Below are 26,413 nucleotides of genomic sequence, written 5' to 3'. Positions count from 1 at the left end.
CCCCTAGAGAATTCAATGGAGGATGGAAGGGTGGGATGGTTAAATGTGAGGCGATAACAAAGGGTTGAGTGACTGATGATAAAAAGGGTCTTATTTTTCTCACCTTGTGAACAAACTGCCTCACATCCTTCTTCCAGAGAAAGTCAATCATTTCCTTGAATAAAAAGAGACAATGCACTGTTCAGCTTTAAATCACTGTATTTTTTCCATGTTAGACATGAATCCAGTTTCAACCCCCCCCCCCACATGATCATCCGCAGAAGTAAACAAAAATCTTAAGAAAGGGAGTGTGCCAGATTCTTTAAAAATTGCAATTGTTAAACCTCTGCTAAAAAAAGATAACTACAGACCAATCTCAATTTTACTCAGTATTGCAATAAGTCATTGATAAGGTTGTGCTGAATCAATTGATGGGCTTTGTGGAGAATAATGCTTTATTAGATCCACATCAATATGGTTTTAGGAGAGCACATACTGCTGGATTCTATATAGCGCGCCTAGCATTCCGTGCTGAAATCTAAGCCTATTCTATAACAATGCGCGTAACTTAATTGGCTTAACAAGCTAATCATCATTGATAACAGCACCTAACAAGCAACGATGAGCACTATTGGCAACGATTAGAATTTATGCACACAATATTAAGCGTATTCTGTAATGAACTGCATCTAAATTCTAAGGTGCGCAGCTCAAAAGGGGCATGGTTATGGGCGGGGAAATGGGCGTTTAGTGGGTGTTCCAAAGTTTACTTGCATAGTTATAGAATATGGCCCAGTGCATGTAAATCTACACTCAGGGATTTATGCCACATTTTCATTGGTGTAAATGGAGGCGCGCAGTTTTATGCACTGAGATATCAACTAAGCATATTCTATATACTGCGTCTAAATCTAGGTGCCACTTATAGAATACGTTTAGCTGGAAATGTTTACCAAACGGATTCTGTAGGTGCCTTATATAGAATCTGGCCCACAGTGCTGAAACTTCGTTGCTGTCCACTGTTGATATGCTGCGGAAGGGATTAGATAATAATGGACGATTTTGTTTTGTTACTTTGAATTTTCATCAGCTTTTGGCATTGGCCATACTATTCTCCTCTATCACTTGCACGTGTTAGACTTTAGGGGAAGGATCTATGACTGGTTTGTTTCTTATTTGAGTGGACATTCAATGTAGGTGAGATTTGATAATTGAGTTCCAGTTATTTACCCAATGCATATGGGAGTGCCGCAGGGTTCAGCATTGTTTGTGACTTTATTCAATTTATACTTGCAGCCTTTATATCAAATTTTATGAGCTTTAGATATTGAAAATAGAGCTTACAAGAACCAAAAAGGAAGGAGAAACTCCAAACCTCACAAATGTGTATCAAACCAACAGACAGGAGTGAGGAAACCAAAGCAAATCCAGATAATCAAGTCTTTATTGCTTCGAAAACAATGCAAACCAATTGTGGAAAAGCTTGACAGGAGCCTTATCAAACCTATAAATGGCAAGTGACCGACTCACCTGCAAATGCGCAGTAGAGACTTCCCTCTCTGTCCCGCCCCCGCGTCAAGACGTGATGACGGGGGGAGGGGGCGGGACAGAGAGGGAAACTGCGCGGAAGGGGAGGGAGGGAACCGCTGACGTCGCTACCGCTCCCCCCCCCAAGGTACCCGCTACCGCCCCCCCCCCTGGAGTCGCCACCACCCCCCCCTTCACCCGGCCCGGGCCCTCTCTTCGTTATTCAACTTACAGCAGCGCCGAAACAGCAGCAAGCAGCTCAGCTTCAGCTCCCGTCGGCCTTCCTTCCCTGCCTGTGCCCCGCCCTCGCCAACGTGACGTCACACGAGGGCGAGGCACAGGCAGTGAAGGAAGGCCAACGGGAGCTGCTGCTTGCTGCTGTTTTGGCGCTGCTGTAAGTTGAATAACGAAGAGAAGGCCCGGGCCGGGTGAAGGGGGGGGGGGCGGGGGCGACTCCGGGGTGGGGGGGCGGTAGCGGCTACCTTGGGGGGGGGAGGGGACATGGGAGGTCTCAGAAGGAGGGGGGGCCTTGGAGCTGGGAGGGCTGGACTGAAGGGGGCCTTCCAGCTGGCTGGGAAGAAGGCACGGGGGGGGGGGCAGGGGGCCTTGGAACTGGGAGGGAGGGCAGAGGGGCCCTTACAGTTGTGAGGGAATGGGGCCCCTTACAGTTGTGAGGGAATGGGGCCCTTACAGTTGTGAAGGAGAGCAGGGGGCCTTGGGAGCTGGGGGGGGGGGAGGGCCTGGGGCCTTGGAACTGGGAGGGAGGGAGAGCGGGCGGGCAGGGGGCCTTGCAACTGGGAAGGGGGGAGGACTGAAGCCTTGGAGCTGGGAGGGAGGGACAGAGGGGGCCTTGGAGCTGGCAGGGAAGGAGGATGGCAGGGGGCCTTGCAGCTGCAACGGGAGGGGGGCCTTGGGAAAAAAAAACATTCCAATACGCGCCCGTTTTAACGGGCTTAACGGCTAGTCTAACATAAAAACAGATATATATTAATTACTTATTTATAAAATATAGTACAATATAGCACACCAATAAAATACAAAAACAAATAAATGATTAAAACTGAATATAGATAATACCTACTACTAAAAAATCAAAGATAAGTAAAATCAAATCAAAGATGTTAACATAAAAGAATAAATTTTTTAAAAATAATTAACAATTAAAGGATTAATTACAAATGGTGAACGAATATTAATAAACTAAAACCAGGAAAGTATGAAATAAAGCAACTATACCTGGCACTGCAATGTTAATGAACATAGATACCTTATTAACCACAGAAACAAAAGTGAAAAAATGAAAACTGGTACAAATATAGTACACACTATGGATAAAAGAAAAAAATTATAAAATGGATCTTATAACATAGTAAACAAAATAACAATTGGTTAATATATCATGTATTTTTATCCATAAGGGGAAGAGAGTAACAGTATATGAATACCATAATGTACAATGTTATAAATAAATGACAACTACCAGATTGAAAGATGAAGAAACAGAACATTAACAAATAGCCCTAAAAATGATATACAAATGTATGAATTGAAAACATGCACAAAAACACAAAGCGCTTTAAAAAGAGATAATAAAAAGACAGTGCGATAAGTGCTTCAAAAAGAGGTAACAAAAATACAGTGCAATAGTGAACTATACTAGAAGGAATAACAAAAAAACTTCTAAAGCGACAGTCAGAATGTTGCGTGCTGTATTTACATAGTGAGAACAAGGGTGCTATACCGCCACATTTGATGATTAATCATAGACAAAATAAACTGTGAAATGCTGTGACAGAGCAGTGCAAAGCAAGAAATCAGAATAGGCATGATGACTGCATATGCAATTAAAACTTAAACATTATAATCAAATTATATGAACAGAAATGCAATAATTTATGCCAAGTGTATTCAAATACTGAATACATAAACCATAATTGCAAGTGCAATATTAAAAGAAAAAAACTAAACAGGTGATATAGCTTAACACAGCTAACAAAAGAGATATCTATCTAACATCTATATGTATATAATTTCTTCAATGAGAAAAAGGAACTAGCTAGATTAAGTTCTGTCGAGCCGCACCACCATATATATACATATATGTGCAGCACGTACAATTTTGAATGTGAATAGCTGTATGCCCGATGCTGGGTGTTGCCACACAACAAAACTTAGTCCAGCTAGTTCCTATTTCTCATTGAAGATTTTATATATATAGCACTAGATAGACATGTATAGCTAGATAGATAGATATAGATATTTATCCTTTGTTAGCTGTGTTCACAAGCCATATCATCTGTTTAATTTTTTTCTTTTAATATTGAACTTGTAATTCTGGTTTATGTATTCAGTATTTGCATACACCTGGCATTATTGTATTTTTGTTCATATAATTTGAATATAATGTTTAAATTTTATTTGCATATGCAATCATGTCTATTCTGTTTTTTTGGTTTGTGCTGCTCTGTCAAGCATTTCGCTGTTTATTTTGTCTGTGATTAATCGTCAAGTGTGTTGGTATAGCACCCTTGTTTTCACTATATAAATATAGCACACAATGTTCTGACTGCGTCACTCTAGTAGTTTGTTTTATTCCTTCCAATATGGTCCACTATCATACTGTATTTTTATTACCTCTTTTTAAAGCACTTTATGTCTTTTTGTGCATATTTTCAATTCATACATTTTTTATTTGTTACATTTGTATCCCAGATTTTCCCACCTATTTGCAGGCTCAATGTGGCTTACATAGTACCGTAAAGGTGTTCACCAATTCCAGTATGAACAAATACAGTAATGTTGTGGTAGAATAAGGTTCGTGTGTATAGACACATTAGGGAATCGTAGAGAGGAAGAGTTATTATATGTCCATTACGAGGACTATTTGTTAAGGTTCTGTTTCTTCATCTTTCATGCTCGTAGTTGTCATTTATTTATAACATACTACTAGTAAAAAAGACCCGTTTATCAAAGAAATGAAACGGGCGCTAGCAAGGTGATGATTTTCTGCCATTAATGTTTTAAATGGAAGTGTTAGGATAAATGTGCTGTGATGGTAATGAATAATTTTCATTGTTGTATTATGTGTAATATTGTGGAGTAAAATCAGATTTGTATTCTTCTATGTATTTGGATTATGAGAAAGTGAGTTGAGGGGCTCAGCATTGCTAGGGGGGAGTGTTAGAAATTGAGTGTGTGATACAGAGAAAGAGAGTGAGTGTCCATGTATCCATGTCCTGCATCAGTGTGTGTGTTTGTGTGTGTGAGATTTGCAGAGGGGGTGGGGAGGGGGGACTGGGATCCTGCATCAGTGTGTGTGTGTGTGTGTGACACAGAGAATGTGACAGGGTTGATGTAACCGAAACCCGATCAGAACCCTAACCAGCACGACCGGACGACACCAATATAGAGAACAATGCGTGAAATAGTTAAATCCCTACTAACACTGCCGACAGCCATATGGTCTCAATGTCGCCGCTATAACCCCTCCTCTGCTCTTCAGTACCGAGAGCAGGCAGGGAAAAAGCCTCAAGCCACACAACGTAACCACTCGCCTGTTATCCCACATACCCACACCAGCAACATCCGAAAAGAACACCTAACATCAAATAAGGACAACAAACTTTGAAAAGATACGAACGGCTATAATCTGACCACACTGCAAATACAGGAAAATATGAGTACACTGGAAATACAGAAAAATAAACCAGTCAATGTTGTAGTTCCAGCGATGTTCCTGTCCTGCTTGGTGCACAGAAAGTGACCCCTTCTCCGTTCTGATACTCCTCCCTTATTCCCATACACTTCCCTCTGATAGGTCCCTCGACGTCGCATACCGTTGCGTGGCAACTGTGCACCATTGACTTCACTCAGAGAAAATGACCCCTTCTTCTGACGTTCCTCCCTTCTTCCCATACACGTCCCTCTGATTGGTCCCTGGACGTCGCGTACTGTTGCTTGAGGCTCCTCCCTTCTTCCCATACAGTTCCCTCTGTTAGGTCCGTCAACATAGCGCACCGTTGCCTTCACTCACTGAAAATGACCCCTTCTTCTGATGCTCCTCCCTTCTTCCCATACAGTTCCATGTGATACGTTCCTCGACGTCGTAACTATGCACCGTTGCCTTCACTCTCACTGTTCCGCCCTTGACGTCATCACGTTATGACGCGAGGGCAGAGCATAGAGAGATGTGACAGACTTACGAATGTTACGATGTTACGAACCCTTCACTGAAGCCACAGAGTCAGCTTCAGAACGTTGGAGGTGCGTTTTATTATAGTAGATGGTATTCACATAGAGGGGCATAATCGAACGCGAACGCCTATCTCCATGGGCGTCTATGTCCGAAAACTGGTACGTGAAGAGGCGGGACAGACCGTATTTTTGAAAAAATGGACGTTTTTCAGCTGGGTGTTTGTTTTTTTTAGCGATAATGGAAACTAAATATGCCCAGCTCAAAAATGTCCTAATCCGAGCCATTTGGTCATGGGAGGGGCCACGATTCGTAGTACACTGCCCCCCCTGATATGCCAGGACACCAACTGGGCACCCTAGAGGTCAGTGTGGTGGACTTCAGAAACAGCTCCCACATGCATAGCTCCCTTACCACGGGTGCTGAGCACCCAACCTTCCTCCCCCCAAAACCCACTACCCACAAATGTACAACACTACCATAGCTCTTAGGGGTGAAGGGGGCACCTACATGTGGGTACAGTGGGTTTTGGAGACCTCCCATTTACCAGTACAAGTGTTACAGGTAGGGGGGGTCTGGGCCCACCTGGCTGAAGTGCACTGCGGTACCCACTAAAAGTGTTCCAGCAACCTGCATACATGCAGGCCTCTAGGACTTGTTGCTGCTATATAACATTGGCACACCAGTTGACACCTGAAGACTAATCTCTCCGAAAACGTCCTTTATTGGAATAAGCACGGTTACTCACAGTTAACTGCAGATCAGAGGTTGTGCCCCACTGGCAACGAGTCTCGCTGGTACTGAGATTAGCAGTAGGTCAGAGCTGGCAGAATGCTGTACAATGCCCTCTTTCAGCAACATTCAAGGGAAGAACTAAGTTCTCAACGTGGCTAACACGTGAAAGGGATCTAAAACTGGCTTACAAAAATGGCCACTACCTCATGGACTACCGGAAACAAAACAGGGCACACTCTGACCCAGTAAGCAGGGGGAAAAGCACCATGGGAGTGGAGCCTACCAACTACCAACATCGTGAGCATTTGCCACAAGCTAGTGAAATCACGGAGCCCAATATCCTACACCCACCACAATGCATTGCTGATGTGACTCTGCAGTGCGCATAACGGAAAAGGTGTCACACTCACCCGGGACCCACATCAGAACCAGGGAAAGGCTGTCACAGGATAGAACACATTCTGCTGTCATAGAGGTGGGTACGGCATTTGAGGCTGGCATAGAGGCTGGAAAAAACGTTTTTAAAGTGTTTTTTTTTTTTGGTGGGAGGGGGTTAGTGACCACTGGAGGAGTCCGGGGAGGTCATCCCCGATTCCCTCCAGTGGTCATCTGGGCAGTTGGGGCACTTTTTTGGGACCTGTTCGTGAAAAAAAAAGGGTAAAAAAAAAAGTGACCCAAAATCGCGGTAAAAACGCCTTTTTTTCGATTATCAGCTAAAGACGCCCATCTCTCCTCAGCCGATAACCACGCCCCAGTTCCGCCTTCACCACACCTCCAATGCCCCCGTCAACTTTACCCGTTTCCGTGACGGATTGCAGTTGGAAACGCCAAAATCGGCTTTCGATTATACCGATTTGGGCGCCCACGGGAGAAAGATGCCCATCTCCCGATTTGGGTCGCAATATGTGTTTTTCTCTTTCGATTATAAACAGGATACTGTTACTCTCGTCCCCTTATCCCTTTATGGATAATAATACGTGATATATTAACCAATTGTTATTTTATTTACTATGTTATAAGGTCCATTTTATGATTTTTTTTTCTTTTACCCATAGTGTGTACTATATGTGTACTTTTGTTTCAGTGGTTAATAAGGTATATATGTTCATTAGCGTTGCAGTGCAGGGTATAGTTGCTTTATTTCATACTTCTTTTCTGGTTTTAGTTTATTGATATTCATGCACCATTTTAATTAATCTTATAATTAATTTTATTTTTTTAAATTTATTTTTTTTATGTTAACATTTTTTTATTTGATTTTACTTATATTTGATTTTTTAATAGTGGATATTATCTATGTTCAGTTTTAATCATTTATTTATTGTTTCATTTTGTATTTTATTGGTGTACTATACTGTACTATATTTTATAGATAAGTATATTAATATGTATCTATTTTTATGTTAGATAAGGCTCCCGGCGAAGACACATCTGCCGAAACATGGCTGTGTCAAGCCTTTCAACAACTGGTTTACATCGTTTTCGAAGCAATAAAGACCTGATTTATCTGGATTTGCTTTGGTTTCCTCTTTTTTGTTTCCTCACTCCTGTCTGTTGAATATAGAGTTTATGCACATGATATCCAATTCTTTTTGTATTAATGGTAAAATTAAAATTGTGGTTGGAGAGAATACAAACTTGGATGGTAGGAAATAATCTTTTGCTGAATTTAAACAAAACAGAATTGATAATAGAACGTACTGTTAGTTCAGGTACTGTCAGCAGGCCTTCCTGCAGGTATGAACTCGGCTGACCCTGGAAGGGCCCTTCCCTGGACACAGCACTCCCAGAAGCAGACTCCAAAAATATGCTTAAAACCGCTTTATTCCATCAGCAAGGCCAAGACATTTCCTCTTTCAGACACATACAGCACATATCACCCCTTGTTCCTTCCCCCCGCCGGCCACAGTTTCTGGATACCATTTAAATCATTCACTGCTTCCCCAGTATGGCCTGATTCCTGGACACAGTTTTAAATCACTCACTGTTTCCCCAAAATGGCAGTGTTCTTAACACATAGTAACATAGTAGATGACGGCAGAAAAAGACCTGCACGGTCCATCCAGTCTGCCCAACAAGTTAACTCATATGCGCAACTTTTTGTGTTTATACCTTACCTTGATTTGTATGTCTTTTTCAGGGCACAGACCGTATAAGTCTGCCCAGCACTAGTCCCGCCTCCCAACCACCAGCCCCTTGATTTGTATCTGTCTTTTTCAGGGCACAGAACGTATAAGTCTGCCCAGCACTAACCCCGCCTCCCAACCACCAGCCCCGCCTCCTATATTGTTCATAGAGCAAACTGCACCAATCAGCTGGCCGCCTCCTATACTGTTCAAAGCAATCTGCACCGTCCAAGATAGCCACCTTTTGTCCTGCTCGTATAACCCTGCGCCTAACAAGATGGCCGCCTCCAGCCGTCCCTATATCAATCTGCACTATCCAAGAGGCTGCCCCCTGTTCAACTCTGATATGGTGGAGACCAACCGCTAAGGGAGGAGGTGGAGGAGGAGGAGGTGCATTACTTTTTATTTTCAGTCCTAATATACTCCTATCCTGGATGACCCACTTTCTTTATTGGATCTATATTTTTCCAGCTTAAAATAGTTAGCTCTTTGATGAGCAGCACAGGAAGTCGCTCCGATCGTTGCAGTTATTTAATTCCTTGAAAAGTTATCTACTTACTTAAATTATGCCTAAAAGGAGAGGCAAACAGCGAATTGGACCCGCGATTCCTGTATTCCCTAGAACTGCAACGCTTGACCACTTCCTTGTATCGGGAACGACTACGGGATCATCCTCGCTGCCGAGAGGAGCGGAGGGAGGTCCCTCGCTCCCTCGGCTTGAGGCGGAAACAACGCTCAGTCCCAAAGTGAGGATTCCTCCTCCGATGCCGGCGATGGCGTCAACTACGGCCCAGAATACTCCGGGTGAGAAAACTCCGATGTCTCCTGGCGCGGGCGCCGAAGTGGTGTCAGAGACGCCGACAAACCCCGCATCGATGGAAGCGGGTGCAAGCGGAGAAGAAGCGGTTACTGGGGAAGACCATGGAGATACAGGAGGAAACTCGGATTTTCCCTCTTTTCCTGATTTGGGAACCCCAAATAAGTCGTTTCTGCCCTGTAAGCCTCAAACTATTACACTAGAAAATATATGGGAGGCACTTGTGGGACTGGAAGCCTCATTTGTGCAGAAGTTTACTCAATTTACCCAGAAATGTAATTTAGATATTGGAAGCATATCTGAATTAGAGACAAAAGTAACTTCTCTGGGTAAAAGTATGGAAAATAACTCAGCTGCTGTTCAAAGCTGTCAACAGATTCAGATGAATTTGATCAAGGAAAATATTTTTCTACAACATAGGATTGAAATCTTAGAAAACCACCAACGATCAAATACTCTGAGACTGATAAACTTTCCTAAGCAGCTTGCTATTTCACCACTGATAACCTTTAGACAGTACTTAACTGAGAATTTAAAGATTCCAGAAAAATCTCATCCTCCGATATCCAAGATTTACTATATAGAACCTTATCGGAAAAAAGAACTGTTACAGGAGGATAAGATGGTTCCTCCAGTAGAGACATTGGACTTGAATCTGGACTTGACTCAAATAATAGAAGGAGAGAATGTGGGTTTAACAACTGCTACTCTTAAAGTATTTTTCATACTTCAGCCAGATAGAGACTGGATACTTAAGCAATATTTCCTTAATAAAAGTCAGGATTTCTTAGGTTGCCAAATTAGAATGTATCCAGACGTCTCTAGGGCGACCCAGAGAAAAAGACAGGAATTCCTTAAATTAAGCCCGAAGGTATTACAACTAGGAGCACTTTTTTGGCTGAATTTCCCATGCAAGTGTGTAATAAAACTGAATTCAGTATTTTTTGAGGCAAAGCAACTAAATACTTTTGTAGAGGCTAAACTGAGAGATTCTTCGTCTCCATTTCCAATAACTGTAACAACTTCAACCCCATGATTGATTTAAAATTCCCGATTGCTCTCACCAGCCACTTTATTCCTAATTAGAAATTGCTTTTCTGATTTATTATTTTTTCCTTAAGTTTAGTAGGGGCTCCCTCTCTATTGTGGACTAAAGATGATAATTTAGTTTATTGTATTTGCCTGTATTGTTTTTCTTGTATAATTGGAAAAGGAACAATTATAATCATCTTTTCTATTCAAGATGTATACTTGATGTAAAAATTAAAATCTTATAAATAAAAAAATTAAAAAAAGTTAGCTCTTTAATTATAATTTATTTTAATAATAAAAGGTTTAAATAATCCATTTAAGAGAAGTAAATTCTGGATTTACATAGCCAAGCATTCTCCTGACATTCTCTTTCATCAGAAAACACTAAATTATTATCAGCTCTTAAAACACAATAAATACTCTCTAGCAGCTGTCTCCTCTGAACTTGGTAAGAAAAATGGTACAGCTATTTATTGTAAATGTTCCATTTCATTTGTCAATACAATCACAACACTCAGACAATGAGGAAAGGGCATTTTCAGAATTGGTTTGATTGGTAACTGAGGTTACCTGTGTCCTAAAATCTTCCTGATAAAACTGTTGACTCTATTATATCTCATCTAAAAACAAAAAAAACTATCCTTTCACTTGTTGTGGGTCTGTCCTCTCTAAACCTTTCTATCCTATTGCCTATAACTTACAATTGTTGTTGCATTGTGATTTCATAATTTTATGCTAGTAGTTTCTGAATTGAACTGTGTTGAACTTTTGTGCCAATGATTTCATATTTTTATGCTGCAATTGTCTTAAAGGTGCTCTCTAGAACTGTGTTTTGAACCTGTGCCAAGTAACTTAATCCAATCAACTTGGTTACACAGATTTTGGTGACTCTGGTTCTGGTGTCTGTCTTAAAGTTGTGTTTATTAGAATTGGGTTTTGAATCTTCAGTGCCAGAGACCTAATTCAATCAATTTGGTTACATAGCACCTAGTGACTCATACCTTGGGAGGAGGGGCAATTTGTATACAGCTCTGTGGTTAGAGAAAAAAAAAACAGAACAAGTTTACCTTGGGAACTGTGAGCTACGCTGGGCATTTTCAGAATTGGTTTGATTGGTAACTGAGGCTACCTGCGTCCAGTATATTTCTAGACATTTAAACTAAAAGGTGGGGGTGACAAAAAGAAACAAGGGAATTTGGACAGTCACCCCCAGAATAAACTTGATGGCAGAGGGAAAGGTCATCTTCTAAATATAGAAAGCCATCTAAACTCACTATGCAGATGGAAAGCAATGAGCACAAATGCTCGTAGTCTAGGTAAAAAGGTTCAGAACTTGCAAGCCCTGATGTTTGAAGAAAACTTGAATATTGTTGCTATTACAGAAATGTGGTTCAATGATTCCCATGAATGGGATGTGACTATACCGGGCTATAATCTTTTTAGAAAGGATAGAGAGGGCTGAAGGGGTGGAGGAGTAGCGCTGTATGTGAGAGACAATATCAGAGCAACTGAAATGCGGGCCACCTGGGGAAAGGAAGAACATAGTAACATAGTAGATGATGGCAGAAAAAGACCTGCATGGTCCATCCAGTCTGCCCAAGACAAACTCATATGTGTATACCTTAACTTGAATTTGTACCTGTCCTTTTCAGGGCACAGACCATGTAAGTCTGCCCAGCAGTATTTCCCGCCTCCCAACCACCAGTTCCGCCTCCCATCAGCGGCTCTGGTACAGACCGTATAAGTCTGCCCTCCCCTATCCTCGCCTCCCAACCACCACCCCCTCTCCCATCAGCGGCTCTGGTACAGACCGTATAAGTCTGCCCTCCCCTATCCTCGCCTCCCAACCACCACCCCCTCTTCCCCACAACTGCTCCACCACCCAATTTCAGCTAAGCTTCTGAGGATCCATTCCTTCTGCACAGGATTCCTCTATGCATATCCCACGCATGTTTGAACTCCGTTACCGTTTTCATCTCCACCACCTCCCGCGGGAGGGCATTCCAAGCGTCCACCACCCTCTCTGTGAAAAAAGAAGCTTTATGGATTGTCCTGGAAAGAGATGATAAAACCTGTATCCACACAGGGGTTATCTACAGACCTCCAGCACAAATGGAGAAGCTAGACAAGGATCTGATAGAGGATATTCAAAAGATTGGTATGAATGGGGAGGTGCTACTGTTGGGAGATTTCAACTTGTCTGATGTGGTCTGGAACGTCCTGTCTGCGGAATCGGAAAGAAGTAGGGAGACTGTGGACACCTGTCAAAGTGCCTTGCTCAGACAAAAGGTGACGGAATCCAAAAGGGAAGGGTCGATGCTAGATCTAGTGCTCATGAATGGAGGAAGTGTTTATAATATCTGGGTGGGTGCCCACCTATGTAACAGTGATCATCACATGATATGGTTTGATATATGGGCGAAGGCGGAGTGTGGACACACAAAACTAAAAGTTCTGGATTTCAGACGTACTGATTTTGAGAAAGTGAATGATACATACCTGTAGCAGGTGTTCTCCGAGGACAGCAGGCTGATTGTTCTCACGACTGGGTGACGTCCGCTGCAGCCCCCACCAACCGGAAGAAGCTTTGCGGGCGGTCCGCACACAGGGCACGCCCACCGCGCATGCGCGGCCGCCTTCCCGCCCGTGCGCGACCGTTCCCGCCAGTTGAATGACAAGCAAAAATGAGTAAAAACGCAACTCCAAAGGGGAGGAGGGAGGGTAGGTGAGAACAATCAGCCTGCTGTCCTCGGAGAACACCTGCTACAGGTATGTATCATTCACTTTCTCCGAGGACAAGCAGGCTGCTTGTTCTCACGACTGGGGTATCCCTAGCTCTCAGGCTCACTCAAAACAAGAACCCAGGTCAATTGAACCTCGCAACGGCGAGGATACAACAGAAATTGACCTACGAAGAACAACTAACTGAGAGTGCAGCCTGACCAGAATAAATTCGGGTCCTGGAGGGTGGAGTTGGATTTACACCCCAAACAGATTCTGCAGCACCGACTGCCCGAACCGACTGTCGCGTCGGGTATCCTGCTGGAGGCAGTAATGTGATGTGAATGTGTGGACAGATGACCACGTCGCAGCCTTGCAAATCTCTTCAATAGTGGCTGACTTCAAGTGGGCCACTGACGCTGCCATGGCTCTAACACTATGAGCCGTGACATGACCCTCAAGAGCCAGCCCAGCCTGGGCGTAAGTGAAGGAAATGCAATCTGCTAGCCAATTGGAGATGGTGCGTTTCCCGACAGCGACCCCTAGCCTGTTAGGGTCGAAAGAAATAAACAATTGGGCGAACTGTCTGTGGGGCTGTGTCCGCTCCAAGTAGAAGGCCAATGCTCTCTTGCAGTCCAATGTGTGCAACTGACGTTCAGCAGTGCGGGTATGCGGCCTGAGGAAGAATGTTGGCAAGACAATTGACTGGTTAAGATGGAACTCCGACACCACCTTCGGCAGGAACTTTGGGTGGGTGCGGAGCACTACTCTGTTGTGATGAAATTTGGTATATGGAGCATGAGCTACTAGGGCTTGAAGCTCACTGACCCTACGAGCTGAAGTAACTGCCACCAAGAAAATGACCTTCCAGGTCAAGAACTTCAGATGGCAGGTATTCAGTGGCTCAAAAGGAGGTTTCATCAGCTGGGTGAGGACGACGTTGAGATCCCATGACACTGTAAGAGGCTTGATAGGGGGCTTTGACAAAAGCAAGCCTCTCATGAATCGAACGACTAAAGGCTCTCCAGATGGCTTTACCTTCCACACGATAATGGTAAGCACTAATCGCACTAAGGTGATTCCTTACTGAGTTGGTCTTGAGGCCAGACTCTGATAAGTGCAGAAGGTATTCAAGCAGGTTCTGTGCAGGGCAAGAACGAGGTTCTAGGGCCTTGCTCTCACACCAAACGACAAACCTCCTCCACTTGAAAAAGTAACTCTTTTTAGTGGAATCCTTCCTAGAGGCAAGCAAGACACGGGAGACACCCTCAGACAGACCCAACGCAGTGAAGTCTACGCCCTCAACATCCAGGCCCTGAGAGCCATGGACTGAAGGTTGGGGTGCAGCAACGCTCCGTCGTTCTGCGAGATGAGAGTCGGAAAACACTCCAATCTCCACGGTTCTTCTGAGGACAACTCCAGAAGAAGAGGGAACCAGATCTGACGGGGCCAAAAGGGCGTTATCAGAATCATGGTGCCGTGGTCTTGCTTGAGCTTCAGTAAGGTCTTCCCCACCAAAGGTATGGGAGGATAAGCATACAGGAGGCCGGTCCCCCAATGGAGGAGAAAGGCATCCGACGCTAGCCTGCCGTGTGCCTGTAGTCTGGAACAGAACAGAGGCAGCTTGTGGTTGGTCTGAGAGGCGAAAAGGTCCACCGAGGGGGTGCCCCACTCTCGGAAGATCTTGCGTACCACTCTGGAATGAAGCGACCACTCGTGCGGTTGCATGATTCTGCTCAGTCTGTCGGCCAGACTGTTGTTTACACCTGCCAGGTATGTGGCTTGGAGGAGCATGCCGAACTGGCAAGCCCAACGCCACATGCCGACGGCTTCCTGACACAAGGGGCGAGATCCGGTGCCCCCCTGCTTGTTGGTGTAATACATTGCAACCTGATTGTCTGTCCGAATTTGAATAATTTGGTAGGACAGCCGATCTCTGAAAGCCTTCAGTGCGTTCCAGATCGCTCGGAGCTCCAGGAGGCTGATCTGCAGATCCTTTTCCTGGAGGGACCACAGACCCTGGGTGTGAAGCCCATCGACATGCGCTCCCCACCCCAGGCGAGATGCATCCGTCGTCAGCACTTTCGTGGGCTGCGGAATTTGGAATGGACGTCCCAGGGTCAAATTGGTCCGGATGGTCCACCAGAGCAGTGAAGTGCGGCAACTGGTGGAGAGGCGGATGACATCTTCTAGATTCCCGGTGGCCTGAAACCACTGGGAAGCTAGGGTCCATTGAGCAGATCTCATGTGAAGACGAGCCATGGGAGTCACATGAACTGTGGAGGCCATATGACCCAGAAGTCTCAACATCTGCCGAGCTGTGACCTGCTGAGACGCTCTGGTCTGCGAAGCCAGGGACAGGAGGTTGTTGGCCCTCGCTTCGGGAAGGAAGGCCTGAGCCGTCTGGGTATTCAGCAGAGCTCCTATGAATTCCAGAGACTGTGTTGGCTGGAGATGGGACTTTGGGTAATTTATCACAAACCCCAGCAGCTCCAGAAGTTGAACAGTGCACTGCATAGACCGGAGGGCTCCTGCCTCCGAGGTGCTCTTGACCAGCCAATCGTAGAGATATGGGAACACGTGCACTCCCAGCTTGCGTAGGTACGCCGCTACCACCACGAGACACTTTGTAAACACTCGTGGGGCAGAGGCGAGCCCAAAGGGCAGCACACAATACTGAAAGTGCCGTGCGCCCAGGCGGAATCTGAGATACTGTCTGTGAGCTGGCAGTATCGGGATGTGAGTGTATGCGTCCTTTAAATCCAGGGAACATAGCCAATCGTTTTTCTGAATCATTGGCAGAAGGGTGCCCAAGGAAAGCATCCTGAACTTTTCTTTGACCAGGAATTTGTTCAGGCCTCTCAGGTCTAGGATGGGACGCATCCCCCCCTGTTTTCTTTTCCACAAGGAAGTACCTGGAATAGAATCCCTGCCCTTCTTGCCCGGGTGGTACGGGCTCGACCGCATTGGCTTGTGTTGGGAGTTGAAGGATTGAGCTCCCGGAGGACAATTTGGTGGCAGGGAGGCCAAATTCAGGGCGTATCCGCACCGCACTATTTGGAGAACCCACTGGTCGGAGGTTATGAGAGGCCACCTTTGATGAAAAAATTTTAACCTCCCTCCGACCGGCAGATCGTCCGGTACGGACACTTTGAGGGCAGCTATGTTCCCGTGGATCCAGTCAAAAGCCCGTCCCCGGCTTTTGCTGTGGAGGCGCAGGGGGCTGCTTAGGCGCACACTGTTGACGAGAACGAGCGCGCTGGGGCTGTCCCTGTGCCTGACGAGGCCTTCGGGCCGACTGGGTGTACCTACGCTTTGCAAAAGAATAGGGCACAGCATGCCGGGCCCAGGAAAAACGTCCACCTGCTGAGGTGGATGCTGAAGGCGCCCGGTGGGAGAGCTTGTCGAGAGTGGTTTCCCGCTGGTGCAGTTGGTCCACCAGCTGCTCGACCTTCTCACCAAAAATATTATCCCCCCGGCAAGGGACGTCGGCCAGTCTCTGCTGGGTGCGGTTGTCCAGGTCACAGGCACGCAGCCATGAGAGCCTGTGCATCACTATACCTTGGGCCGCAGCACGAGATGCCACATCACAGGTGTCATAGATACCCCTGGACAGGAACTTTCTGCACGCCTTCAGCTGCCTGACCACCTCCTGATAAGGCCTGGACTGCTCCGGCAGGAGCTTATCGACCAGGTCCGCCAGTTGCTTCACATTGTTCCTCATGTGGATGCTCGTATAGAGCTGGTATGACTGGATGCGGGTCACGAGCATGGAGGATTGGTAGGCCTTCCTCCCAAACGAGTCCAGAGTGCGAGACTCCCGCCCCGGGGGCGCCGAGGCGGTATCCCTCGAACTCCGTGCCCTCTTGAGAGCAGAATCCACGACCGCCGAGTCATGGGGCAATTGGGGCCGCATTAACTCTGGGTCCGAGTGGATTCTGTACTGGGACTCTGCTTTCTTGGGAATGATGGGATTAGATAGCGGTCTCATCCAGTTCCGAAGCAGTGTCTCTTTGAGGACATTGTGCAACGGCACCATGGAGGACTCTCTAGGTGGTGATGGATAGTCGAGGACCTCGAGCATCTCAGCCCTCGGCTCGTCCACAGAGACCACGGGGAAGGGAATGCAAATAGACATATCCCTTACAAAGGAGGCAAAGGAGAGGCTCTCAGGAGGCGAGAGCTTCCTCTCTGGTGAAGGCGTGGGGTCCGAGGGAAGACCCGCAGACTCCTCTGAGGAGAAATATCTGGGGTCTTCCTCTTCCCCCCACGAGGCCTCTTCCTCGGTATCGGACATAAGCTCATGTAGCTGAGTCCTTAACCGGGCCCGGCGTCGAGGCACCGAGGCCTCGGTGTCGTCGAGTGGTGGACTCCCGCGCCGGCGGGGACGAAGCTCCCTCCATCAACGTCGACGGGGACTCCACCTGCGTGGCGGTCGAGACTGGCGCCGCAAGCGGCGGCGGTGTCGACGGCCTCGGCACCGGGCTAGAGCTCGCCGGCGCCACAGTCAATGGCGCCGAGGGCGCAAGCACCCCCGGCGCCGGCACAGCCTGGCGCATCAGCCCTTCCAGGATCCCCGGAAGGATGGCTCGGAGGCACTCGTCCAGGCCCGCTGCCGGGAAAGACGGGGGGGCCGGTAGAGGTGTCGGTGCCGGAAGCTGCTCGGGTCCAGGAGACTGCACCGAAGTGCTGGGACCCTGACGCGTCGGTACCTCCACAACCAAAGGGGATCTCTCCTCTCGACGCGGACGCTTCAGCGTCGACTCCTCGCCGGTACTGAGAGCCGGATACATCGAAGGCGACCGATGACGGTGCTTCTTAGATTTCTTATGGTGCCCGTCATCGGTGCCAGGTGGAATGGAGGAGGAGGAGGTCGATCCCCCTCGGTCTCGAGGAACCGGGTCAGACAGGGTTCGGTCCCGAGGGCCATGGGCCGAGGGAGTGACCGGGGCCGATTGCCCACGCGGCCTCTCACCCCTACCCTCACCGGAGGACCGGCGGGCCGGCGGGACCTGTGCTCCTGGGGTCGATGCCATCGGTGCCGATTTCGCGGGCATCGATACCGGTACCGAAGAACCGGCCGTCGATACCGAGCCGTCGAGGTCGACGTCGAGGGGCCGGCGCAAGTTCCAAAAAGACGGTCCCGAAGAACTTGCCTCGCAACCTGAGTCCGTTTCCGGAGACCAAGACACAAAGAACACGACTTGATATTGTGCTCCGGCCCGAGGCACTGGAGGCACCAAGCGTGGGTGTCGGTCTGCGAGATAGGCCGGCCGCACCGACCACACTTCTTAAATCCACTCGGGACCTTCGAAGACATCGACGGAAAAATCGCGTCGGCGAAGTTAAAGTCGTCGATGGTGACGGTAAATCACAGCTCGAAAAATAATCGACCGCGCGGCCACAAGGCCGCAACGCGACGCCCCCGCTAGAAACGAGGGAAAATAAAGCGCGTGCTCTCTTTTTTTTTTTTTTTTTAAGTAAAGGAAAAGGAAAAAACTGGAGCGCGCGGCAACAGAAACAAAAAATAAACGAATTCGCGAAGAACGCGACGGTTTTCCGGGGCTGACTAAGAGAGAGCGGCAATTGCACGACTCTCTCCAGGCGCGGAAAAGAAAGGACTGGCGGGAACGGTCGCGCACGGGCGGGAAGACGGCCGCGCATGCGCGGTGGGCGTGCCCTGCGTGCGGACCGCCCGCGAAGCTTCTTCCGGTTGGTGGGGGCTGCCGCGGACGTCACCCAGTCGTGAGAACAAGCAGCCTGCTTGTCCTCGGAGAAATGGGGAAATACCTGAAAAAGGAGCTACTGAAGTGGGAAGGAATAGGAGAGGTGGAACATCAGTGGTCAAAGCTGAAGGCAGCTATAAATTTGGTGACTGATCTTTACGCAAGGAAAGTAAACAAAAACAAGAGAAACAGGAAGCCTATATGGTTCTCCAAACAAGTAGCTGAAAAAATAAGAGCAAAAGAAGCTTTGTTCAAGAAATACAAAAGAACGCAATGAGAGGATCACAGAAAAGATTATCGGATTAAACTCAAAGACGCAAAGAGGGAAGTACGGCTAGAGAAAGCGCAAGCAGAAGAAAAAATGGCTAAAGGTGTAAAGAGAGGTGACAAGACCTTTTTCAGATATATTGGAGAAAGGAGAAAAGATAGGAATGGAATTGCGAAACTGAAAGATAATGAGAATGGTTAAGTGGAGAGTGAGGAGGATAAAGCGAATGTGCTAAACTATTACTTCTCTTCGGTGTTCATGGAGGAAAATCCTGGTGAAGGAGCACGGTTGGCTGCCGAAGGAATATATGGGAATGGAGTGGATACTTCGCTGTTTACGGAAGAAAGAGTTTATAAACAGCTTGAGAAACTGATGGTGGACAAAGCCGTGGGGCCGGATGGGATACATCCCAGGATACTGAGGGAGCTTGGGGAGGTCCTGGCAGGACCTCTTAAAGATTTATTTAATAGATCTTTAGAGAAGGGAGACATTCCGCGTGATTGGAGACGAACGGATATGGTCCTTCTTCACAAAAGTGGAGACAGGGAACAAGTGGGAAACTGCAGATCGGTCTCACGTCAGTGGTAGGAAAAATAATGGAATCACTGCTGAAAGAAAGCACAGTTAACTTTCTAGAAGGCAATGGGTTAGAGGACCTGAGGCAACATGGCTTTACCAAAGGAAACGAATCTCATTGACTTCTTTGACTGGGTGACAAAAGAAATGGATGAAGGCCATGCGCTAGATGTAATCTACTTTGAGTTATCTTGTTGGGCAGACTGGATGGACCGTGCAGGTCTTTTTCTGCCGTCATCTACTCCGTTATGTTACTATGTTACTTAGATTTCAGCAAAGACTCGTGAATAAGCTGAAAGGGCTGAACCTAGGACCGAAAGTGGTGATCTGGATAGAAAACTGGTTGACCGACAGGTGGCAGAGGGTGGTAGTAAATGGAATCCGCTCAGAAGAAAGGATGGTAAGCAGTGTGGATCCTCAGGGGTCAGTGCTGGGGCCCATTTTGTTTAATATATTTGTGAGAGATATTGCTGAAGGGTTGGAAGGAAAGGTTTGCCTTTTTGTGGATGACACGAAGATAGCCAATAGAGTGGATACCCTGGAGGGAGTAGAAATGATGAGAAGGGATCTCCAAAAGTTAGAAGAATGGTCGAGGGTCTGGCAGTTAAAATTGAATCCATTAATGAAGTACTCACACAAATTGTATATATTTTGTTTCATCCAAAAAAACACATTTATTTAACATTTTGTGCCCAAACTTAAAGTCATCACCCCAAGTTGACATAAATAATTATGACCAGAATAATGTCCAACTTTAGTGATTGAATGCGAATCTAGAAAAATTTCCACCATGCAACTGAATGCTGCAATGCTTCTTCATCCAATGGGTTATCGCCCATCTATTTTTCAGACGGGTCACATAAGAGTTTGTCTCTTAGGGGCAGCACAGGATTTGACAGAATTATTTATGTCAACTTCGGGTGATGACTTTAAGTTTGACTTCCAATGGGGTTTTTTTTTGCCTAAAATAATACAGTAACTTCGATTAGGAGGTATCTGGAGGTATCTGGTAATTACAAGAATCTATAATAGCAGTGTATCATCTGTTGTTCAACAAGTGTTTTGAGTTCTGTGACTATTGCTGTTTGAGGTTGTGAATGGTGGTAGTAATGAGTGGGTCTCAGGTGTGCACACAAGTGAGTGACAGATCAAGTGAGTTCTGAAGTATACTTGTTTGTTTGGGCACAAAATGCTAAATAAATGTGTTTTTTTTGGATGAAACAAAATATATACAATTCTGTGAGTACTTCATTAATGGATTTTAGAATATTGTACTCTATGATTAGAGGTTTTCCCCTAAGGATATAGCTTAGTTAAAATTGAATGCCAAGAAGTGCAGAGTGATGGATTTGGAGTGTAGAAATCCAAAAGAGAGATACCAAATAGCAGGGGAGAGATTAGTAAGCCCGACTCAGGAGACAGACCTTGGGGCGTTGGTGTTGGAGGATATGAAGGTGAAGAAACAATGTCACAAGGTGACGGCCATGGCCAGAAGGATGCTAGGCTGCATAGACAGGGGTATAACCAGCAGAAGAAAGAAGGTGTGATGCCCCTCTACAAGTCGGTGAGGCCCCACTTGGAGTATTGTGTTCAGTTTTGGAGGTCATATCTTGCTAAAGATGTAAAAAGACTGGAAGTGGTGCAAAGAAAAGCTATAAAAATGGTATGGGATTTGTGTTGCAAACCATACGAGGAGGGACTTGCCGACCTGAACATGTACACCTTGGAGGAAAGGAAAAACAGGGGTGATACAACCCTTTTCCGGAGACGGGAATGTGGTAGAACTAGAGGACATGAATTGAGGTTGAAGGGGGGCAGACTCAGGAGTAATGTCAGGAAGTATTTTTTCACAGAGAGGGTGGTAGACACGTGGAATGTCCTCCCGCGGGAGGTGGTGGAGATGAAAACGGTAACTGAATTCAAACATGCGTGGGATAAACACAAAGGAATCCTGTTTAGAAGGAATGGATCTATGGAATCTTAGCGGAAATTAGGTGGCGATGCCGATATTTGGAGAGTAAAACCGGTGCAGGGCGGACTTCTACGGTCTGCGCCCTGATCATGACTGAATAGATATGGATGGGCTGGAGTGCAAATTTTTAGGGGCTTCGACGTTAGCTTCAGAACTTTTTGTACAGGAACGGTGTTGGGCAGACTTTTACGGTCTGTGCCCTGAGAAAAACAGGGACAAATCAAATATACCCCTAATACTGATGATCCCTCTTATTTTCATACTATAGCCAATACTTGCTCCCTATGACATTCCCATTTTTCATAGGAAATCTAAATGTTCTCCACCAGCCTCTAAAAGTAGGGCCACCATCTCTAACATTATAGAAGAACTACAACTTTGTGCTGTATGGAAACTAACTCATCCTAATTATTTTGATTTTTCTTTTTACTTCTTTCCACATAATACCCACTCATGTATTGATTTTTTCCTAATTTCCACTAATTTACTACCAATGGTTTTGGATGCTAAAATACTCCAAATAACTATATTTTATCATGCTCTTATACAATTGCGCTTAAAAGTCTTTTCCACTAAAAAATGGATTTTAAGTGGAGATTCAGCCCTGACCTTCTTAATGAGGATGGGGTTCAGCAATCTATTAAGTCAGTGATTTATGACTATAATCTCCATACCACAATTGAAGAAACTTCAATGGGGATGCCTTTAAAGCCTCCATCATGGAATCAATAATTAGCTTTTATTTAAAATGGCAAAAACAACAACAGGCCACTAACCTCCTTAGACAAAGAAATTAAGAATTTTGATATTGTGATAAACACAGTGTCTGCCCTTACTTGAGGAGGCCGCCAGAGGGCGCTCTCCCACTGGAAACCTGGAAAATGCCCATTCTGGTCCCTAGGGGGAGCTCCAGGGATCTAGCTGAGTGTTGACTTGCATGGGCCAGTAGAGGGAGCTCTAGGGAGATAGCTGGGGGAGTGAGAAGAGACATCTAGACCCAGATCTTTCTGGAACCAGAGGGGCGAGGTCTCAAGAGGTGGGGAGGTATTGGACACCTCATAAATAGCTTCCTCTCAGTAGAGGGAGGAGTTTTGCCCGAAAGAGAAGAGATGGGAACCTGGAGACCTGAAGCCTGGACTGTGTGTCCCAAGTACTGAGGAGGGTGGATTGTGTGTTCCAGGACTACTTGTCCAAAGTACTGAGAAGCAGGCTGAAAATCCTGGGGTAAGAAGTCCCCAAAGTACTGATGTTGGAACTGTGTGGGTGAGAAGCTGTGGCAGGCTGGAAGTCCTGGGGTAAGGGAAGAAGTCCCCAAAGTACTGGTGTTGGAACTGTGTGAGAGAAGTGTAAGTAGGCTGAAAGTCCTGGGGTGAGAAAAGTCCCTGAAGAATTGATGTTGAAACTGTGCATTGTTTAAGATGAACTAACAGCCGTGGGGTGGAGGATAGGACCGTAAGGTTAATGAGAGTAAAGAAGGTCCTATCCAGGGGTGGTGGCTGTTATACCCTGAGACCCGGGTGTCCCACAGTAAATGGGCTCAGGGAGTGAATTTGTAGTAAACGAATAATAGTTGGAAAGAAAGGTTCCCACAAGACTGAAGCATAGCTCTAATAAATGGAATTTGCATCTACTCAGCTAATTTGCATATTTCTGAAATCAGAGGAATCCTGGCTATATTCCAGAGAAGGGTGACCAGGGGGCCCACCAGAAGCACTGGTAAGGGGGTCGGTTACCAGGAGATACAGCGGGGAGGCAGGTCCATGACTGGATGTTAATGAAGAGGTCACCCTGAGGGAGAGAGGAGCCCCAAACATAGAGGCCAGAGTCACCGGAGTTACAGAGGAGTCTTGTTTCAAGGTTGTTCCCTGAAGCAAAGGGCTGGTGAGACCAGGCAGGAGCCAATAGAGTGCCACTGCACACCTGAGAGCACCCCTGCGGGCTTACAAATGGCACCCCAGATGGGACCTTGTTGACATAACCACCTGAAGACAAAGACATCAGAGAATCCCTGCTACCTTTGGCAGTTGAATACCACTGTGAAAGCTGAAGCCAAGGGAAGAGCAGAGGGTTGGTTGGACCCAGGCGATAAGTGTATCCCCAGGGAAGTGTGCAGAAAGGCCAGTTCTGGGGGACCAGAGAACTCAAAGTGAAGCCAAGTGGAAAAGGCGTCAGTCTCCAGAGGAGGTCTCCTGTGTGGGAATAGTGGGAGTAGTCAAGTTCCAGGGGCGAGTCGGCGGAGTTCCACGAGGTCTACTGTGTGGGGATAGTGGGAGTGGTCGAGTTCCGGAGGAGGGTCAGAGGAGTTCCAGAGACCAGACGAGTGGCCAGAGTGTGGTGGTGGTGTCCGGGAGGTTCCTGAAGCCCGTCGAGGGGGCCAACCCTGACAAAGGCGCATTACTCGCCTACCCAGGTAAAGGGTACCTAGGGGAGAGGCGAGGGAGGATCCAGTAAGCTGAGAGAAGCGCAGTTCATGTAAATGATAGAAAGGCTTGTTCTTGTGGAAATTCTGGTACAAGTTTAAGAAGTAGAGCAAGTGTAGGACCAGGGAAACAGACAGTCCGCACTTGGATTCTTTTCTTGTATTACAGGCTGCATCCCAACAGACGGTCGAGGAGGACGTCGGAGCCATGGGAAGGCGGAGACCGTTCAGACTGGAGAAAAAAGTCCAGCGGCCCAAGAAGCCGGAGCCCAAGTCACCAGCAGAAGAAATGGGCATGGCAGAGTTGGACACCATGATCCAGGTTCTGCGACTTGGAGGGGGACTTTGTTTAGAGACTGATGGGACAGTGTTTAAGCCTGAAGGGGTGTCTGGGGAGGACAGGACCCCGAGGAGAAGAGAAGAGTTTGAGCCAGTGTGACCAATGTGGGGAAATGGGCCATGTTGGGAAGTGGTATCTGGCAGTATGCAGTTCAGAGGATGAACTGGGAGACTGGGAGGAGATAGGGAATCCTACAGTCGGTTGGTTGGGGTTAAGTGACATGGCGGGCAAGAGGAAGCCCAAAGGCCATGGGAGTCGGGAGGTGACCCAGTCCTCGGGGGCAGACTGCATGGGTAGGCCGGGAACCCAAGGGGAAAGAGGTGTCTGCAGGGAAGAGGGTCAGGAGGAACCCGCTGCAGGGAAAGCACCCAATGTCCCAGGGAGAGGGGAGGCTACAAACCTGGAAAGTGCCAAGAGGGAGGATGGGTGCCTGGACAAGGAAGGAAAGCCCCAGTTGCAGGATAGTGAAAGTCCTGGTAAGAAGGGTAAACCCTCTAGGAAAGGGAAAGGGGGTATAGGCCCAGGAGAGAACTTCCCAGGTGACAGGATAAAGAGTAGTCCTGATTGTGGAGGGGAAGTCAATGTACACTGTGAGCAGGGGGGTGAGACAGCTGAAGATAAAGTAGGCTGTCCATGCTACGGTAAGGACCAGGCAGTATTTCCATGGAGTGGGGAACTAGGGAGAGTTGCCCCAAGGGAAAAATACTGGGAGGCCCAGGCAAAGAATGAGAACCCGCTGTTAAAATCCCTTACAGAGAGTGGCTGGCAGTTAGAAGGGGAATTACAGGCCCTATGTAAACCAGGGGAAGCCTATAGGCACCCGGAGCAATGTCTGAGGAAGGTCCTGGAGCTAAACAAAGGACTGATGTTAACTTTAGTGGGCCATATACAGCAGCAGCAGGAGGCGTCCCAGAAGGTGATGGAGAATAGTCTGAGGGAGAATGAACAGAAATGGGTCCTATTCGAGTCAGCTTGTAAGGAAGAGATGGCTGCTTCAAGGCATGCCTTAGAGGCCAAACTGGCGGAGTCCCTTAGGCAGAAGGAAGGCTGTGAGGCACTGCTAGCCACGGTTAGGGCTGAGCTGCGCACAGAAGTTAGGCTAAGGGAGGAAAAGGAAGCTGAAGTAGCCCATCTTACAGCTACTCTGAAAGAGACCCAAGCCTTAAATGAGACCCGATTCGCTAAGCTGCGGTCCCTAAATGAGCAAGAGATAAGGGACCTCACAGACAAGTTGCAACTGGACCAGGAGCAGAGGGTATCCCTAATTAAAGCTGAGTTCCAGAATGCTCGCCAGGAGTAGCATAAAGAGCAGGAGGCCCTGAGGGAAAATATTAAGGAGATGGGTAAACTACAGCACACAGCTACAAGAGAGCTGAGGGGAAGTTTGACCCAGGTGGAGTGGTTAAGAGAATTAAAGGGCCAGCAAGAAAGTCAGCTGAGGGAAGTACAGCAGGGGTATGGTAGAGCTGTGGTAGAGTTAACTGTGGCCTTGCAGCAGACCCAAGCTGAGTGGGCTGTAGAGAGACAGCAAGCCAAAGAGACCGCAGAAAGGGCAGAAAGATGCAGGGAGGCCATGGAAGAGAAGTGCAGAGTGCTGACCCTAGCAGTTGATGTGCTCTTCCAGGATGGGCAAAGGAGGTTAAGAGAGCTTCAGGAAGCCAACTCCTGCATTGTAGCCCTACAGGAAAAGCTCAAGGGGAAGGAGAGACCAGGAGGGGTCAGTAAACTCCTGCCCAGGAGTAAGGGTCAAGATAGGGAGAGTCAGAAGGACTCTGTTAAAACCACAGGGAGAGGTGGTGTAAAGTTTAGTTTTAAACATTTTTTTTATTGATGCTGCAACACAATGAACGTTTTCATACAATCTCTGCACAACTCAAACATCAGATCCCAACGTGTTCGTGCAATAATTGCTAACTAACAGACATCAATTCTTATACAACTGTTAATATTTCTGTCTACCCCTCCCAATTCCTCCCTTCCCCC

General features: G+C 46.9%; 1 protein-coding gene across 1 annotated transcript in view; it reads right to left on the bottom strand.

Moving 5' to 3' along the window:
* ELMO3 (engulfment and cell motility 3) overlaps window positions 1-26,413 on the bottom strand; it is a 987,719-nt gene that overhangs the window by 713,381 nt on the left and 247,925 nt on the right. The window contains exon 10 of the mRNA XM_030203739.1: window positions 104-154. Within this exon, the coding sequence (XP_030059599.1) occupies window positions 104-154 (51 nt within the window). The remainder of the gene's footprint in view (window positions 1-103; window positions 155-26,413) is intronic.

The sequence above is a fragment of the Microcaecilia unicolor genome, chromosome 5 (assembly GCF_901765095.1).
Source record: "Microcaecilia unicolor chromosome 5, aMicUni1.1, whole genome shotgun sequence".
Classification (NCBI taxonomy): domain Eukaryota; kingdom Metazoa; phylum Chordata; class Amphibia; order Gymnophiona; family Siphonopidae; genus Microcaecilia; species Microcaecilia unicolor.
Note: the sequence above shows the minus strand (reverse complement) of the source record. Positions and strands in the feature narration are given on the sequence as shown.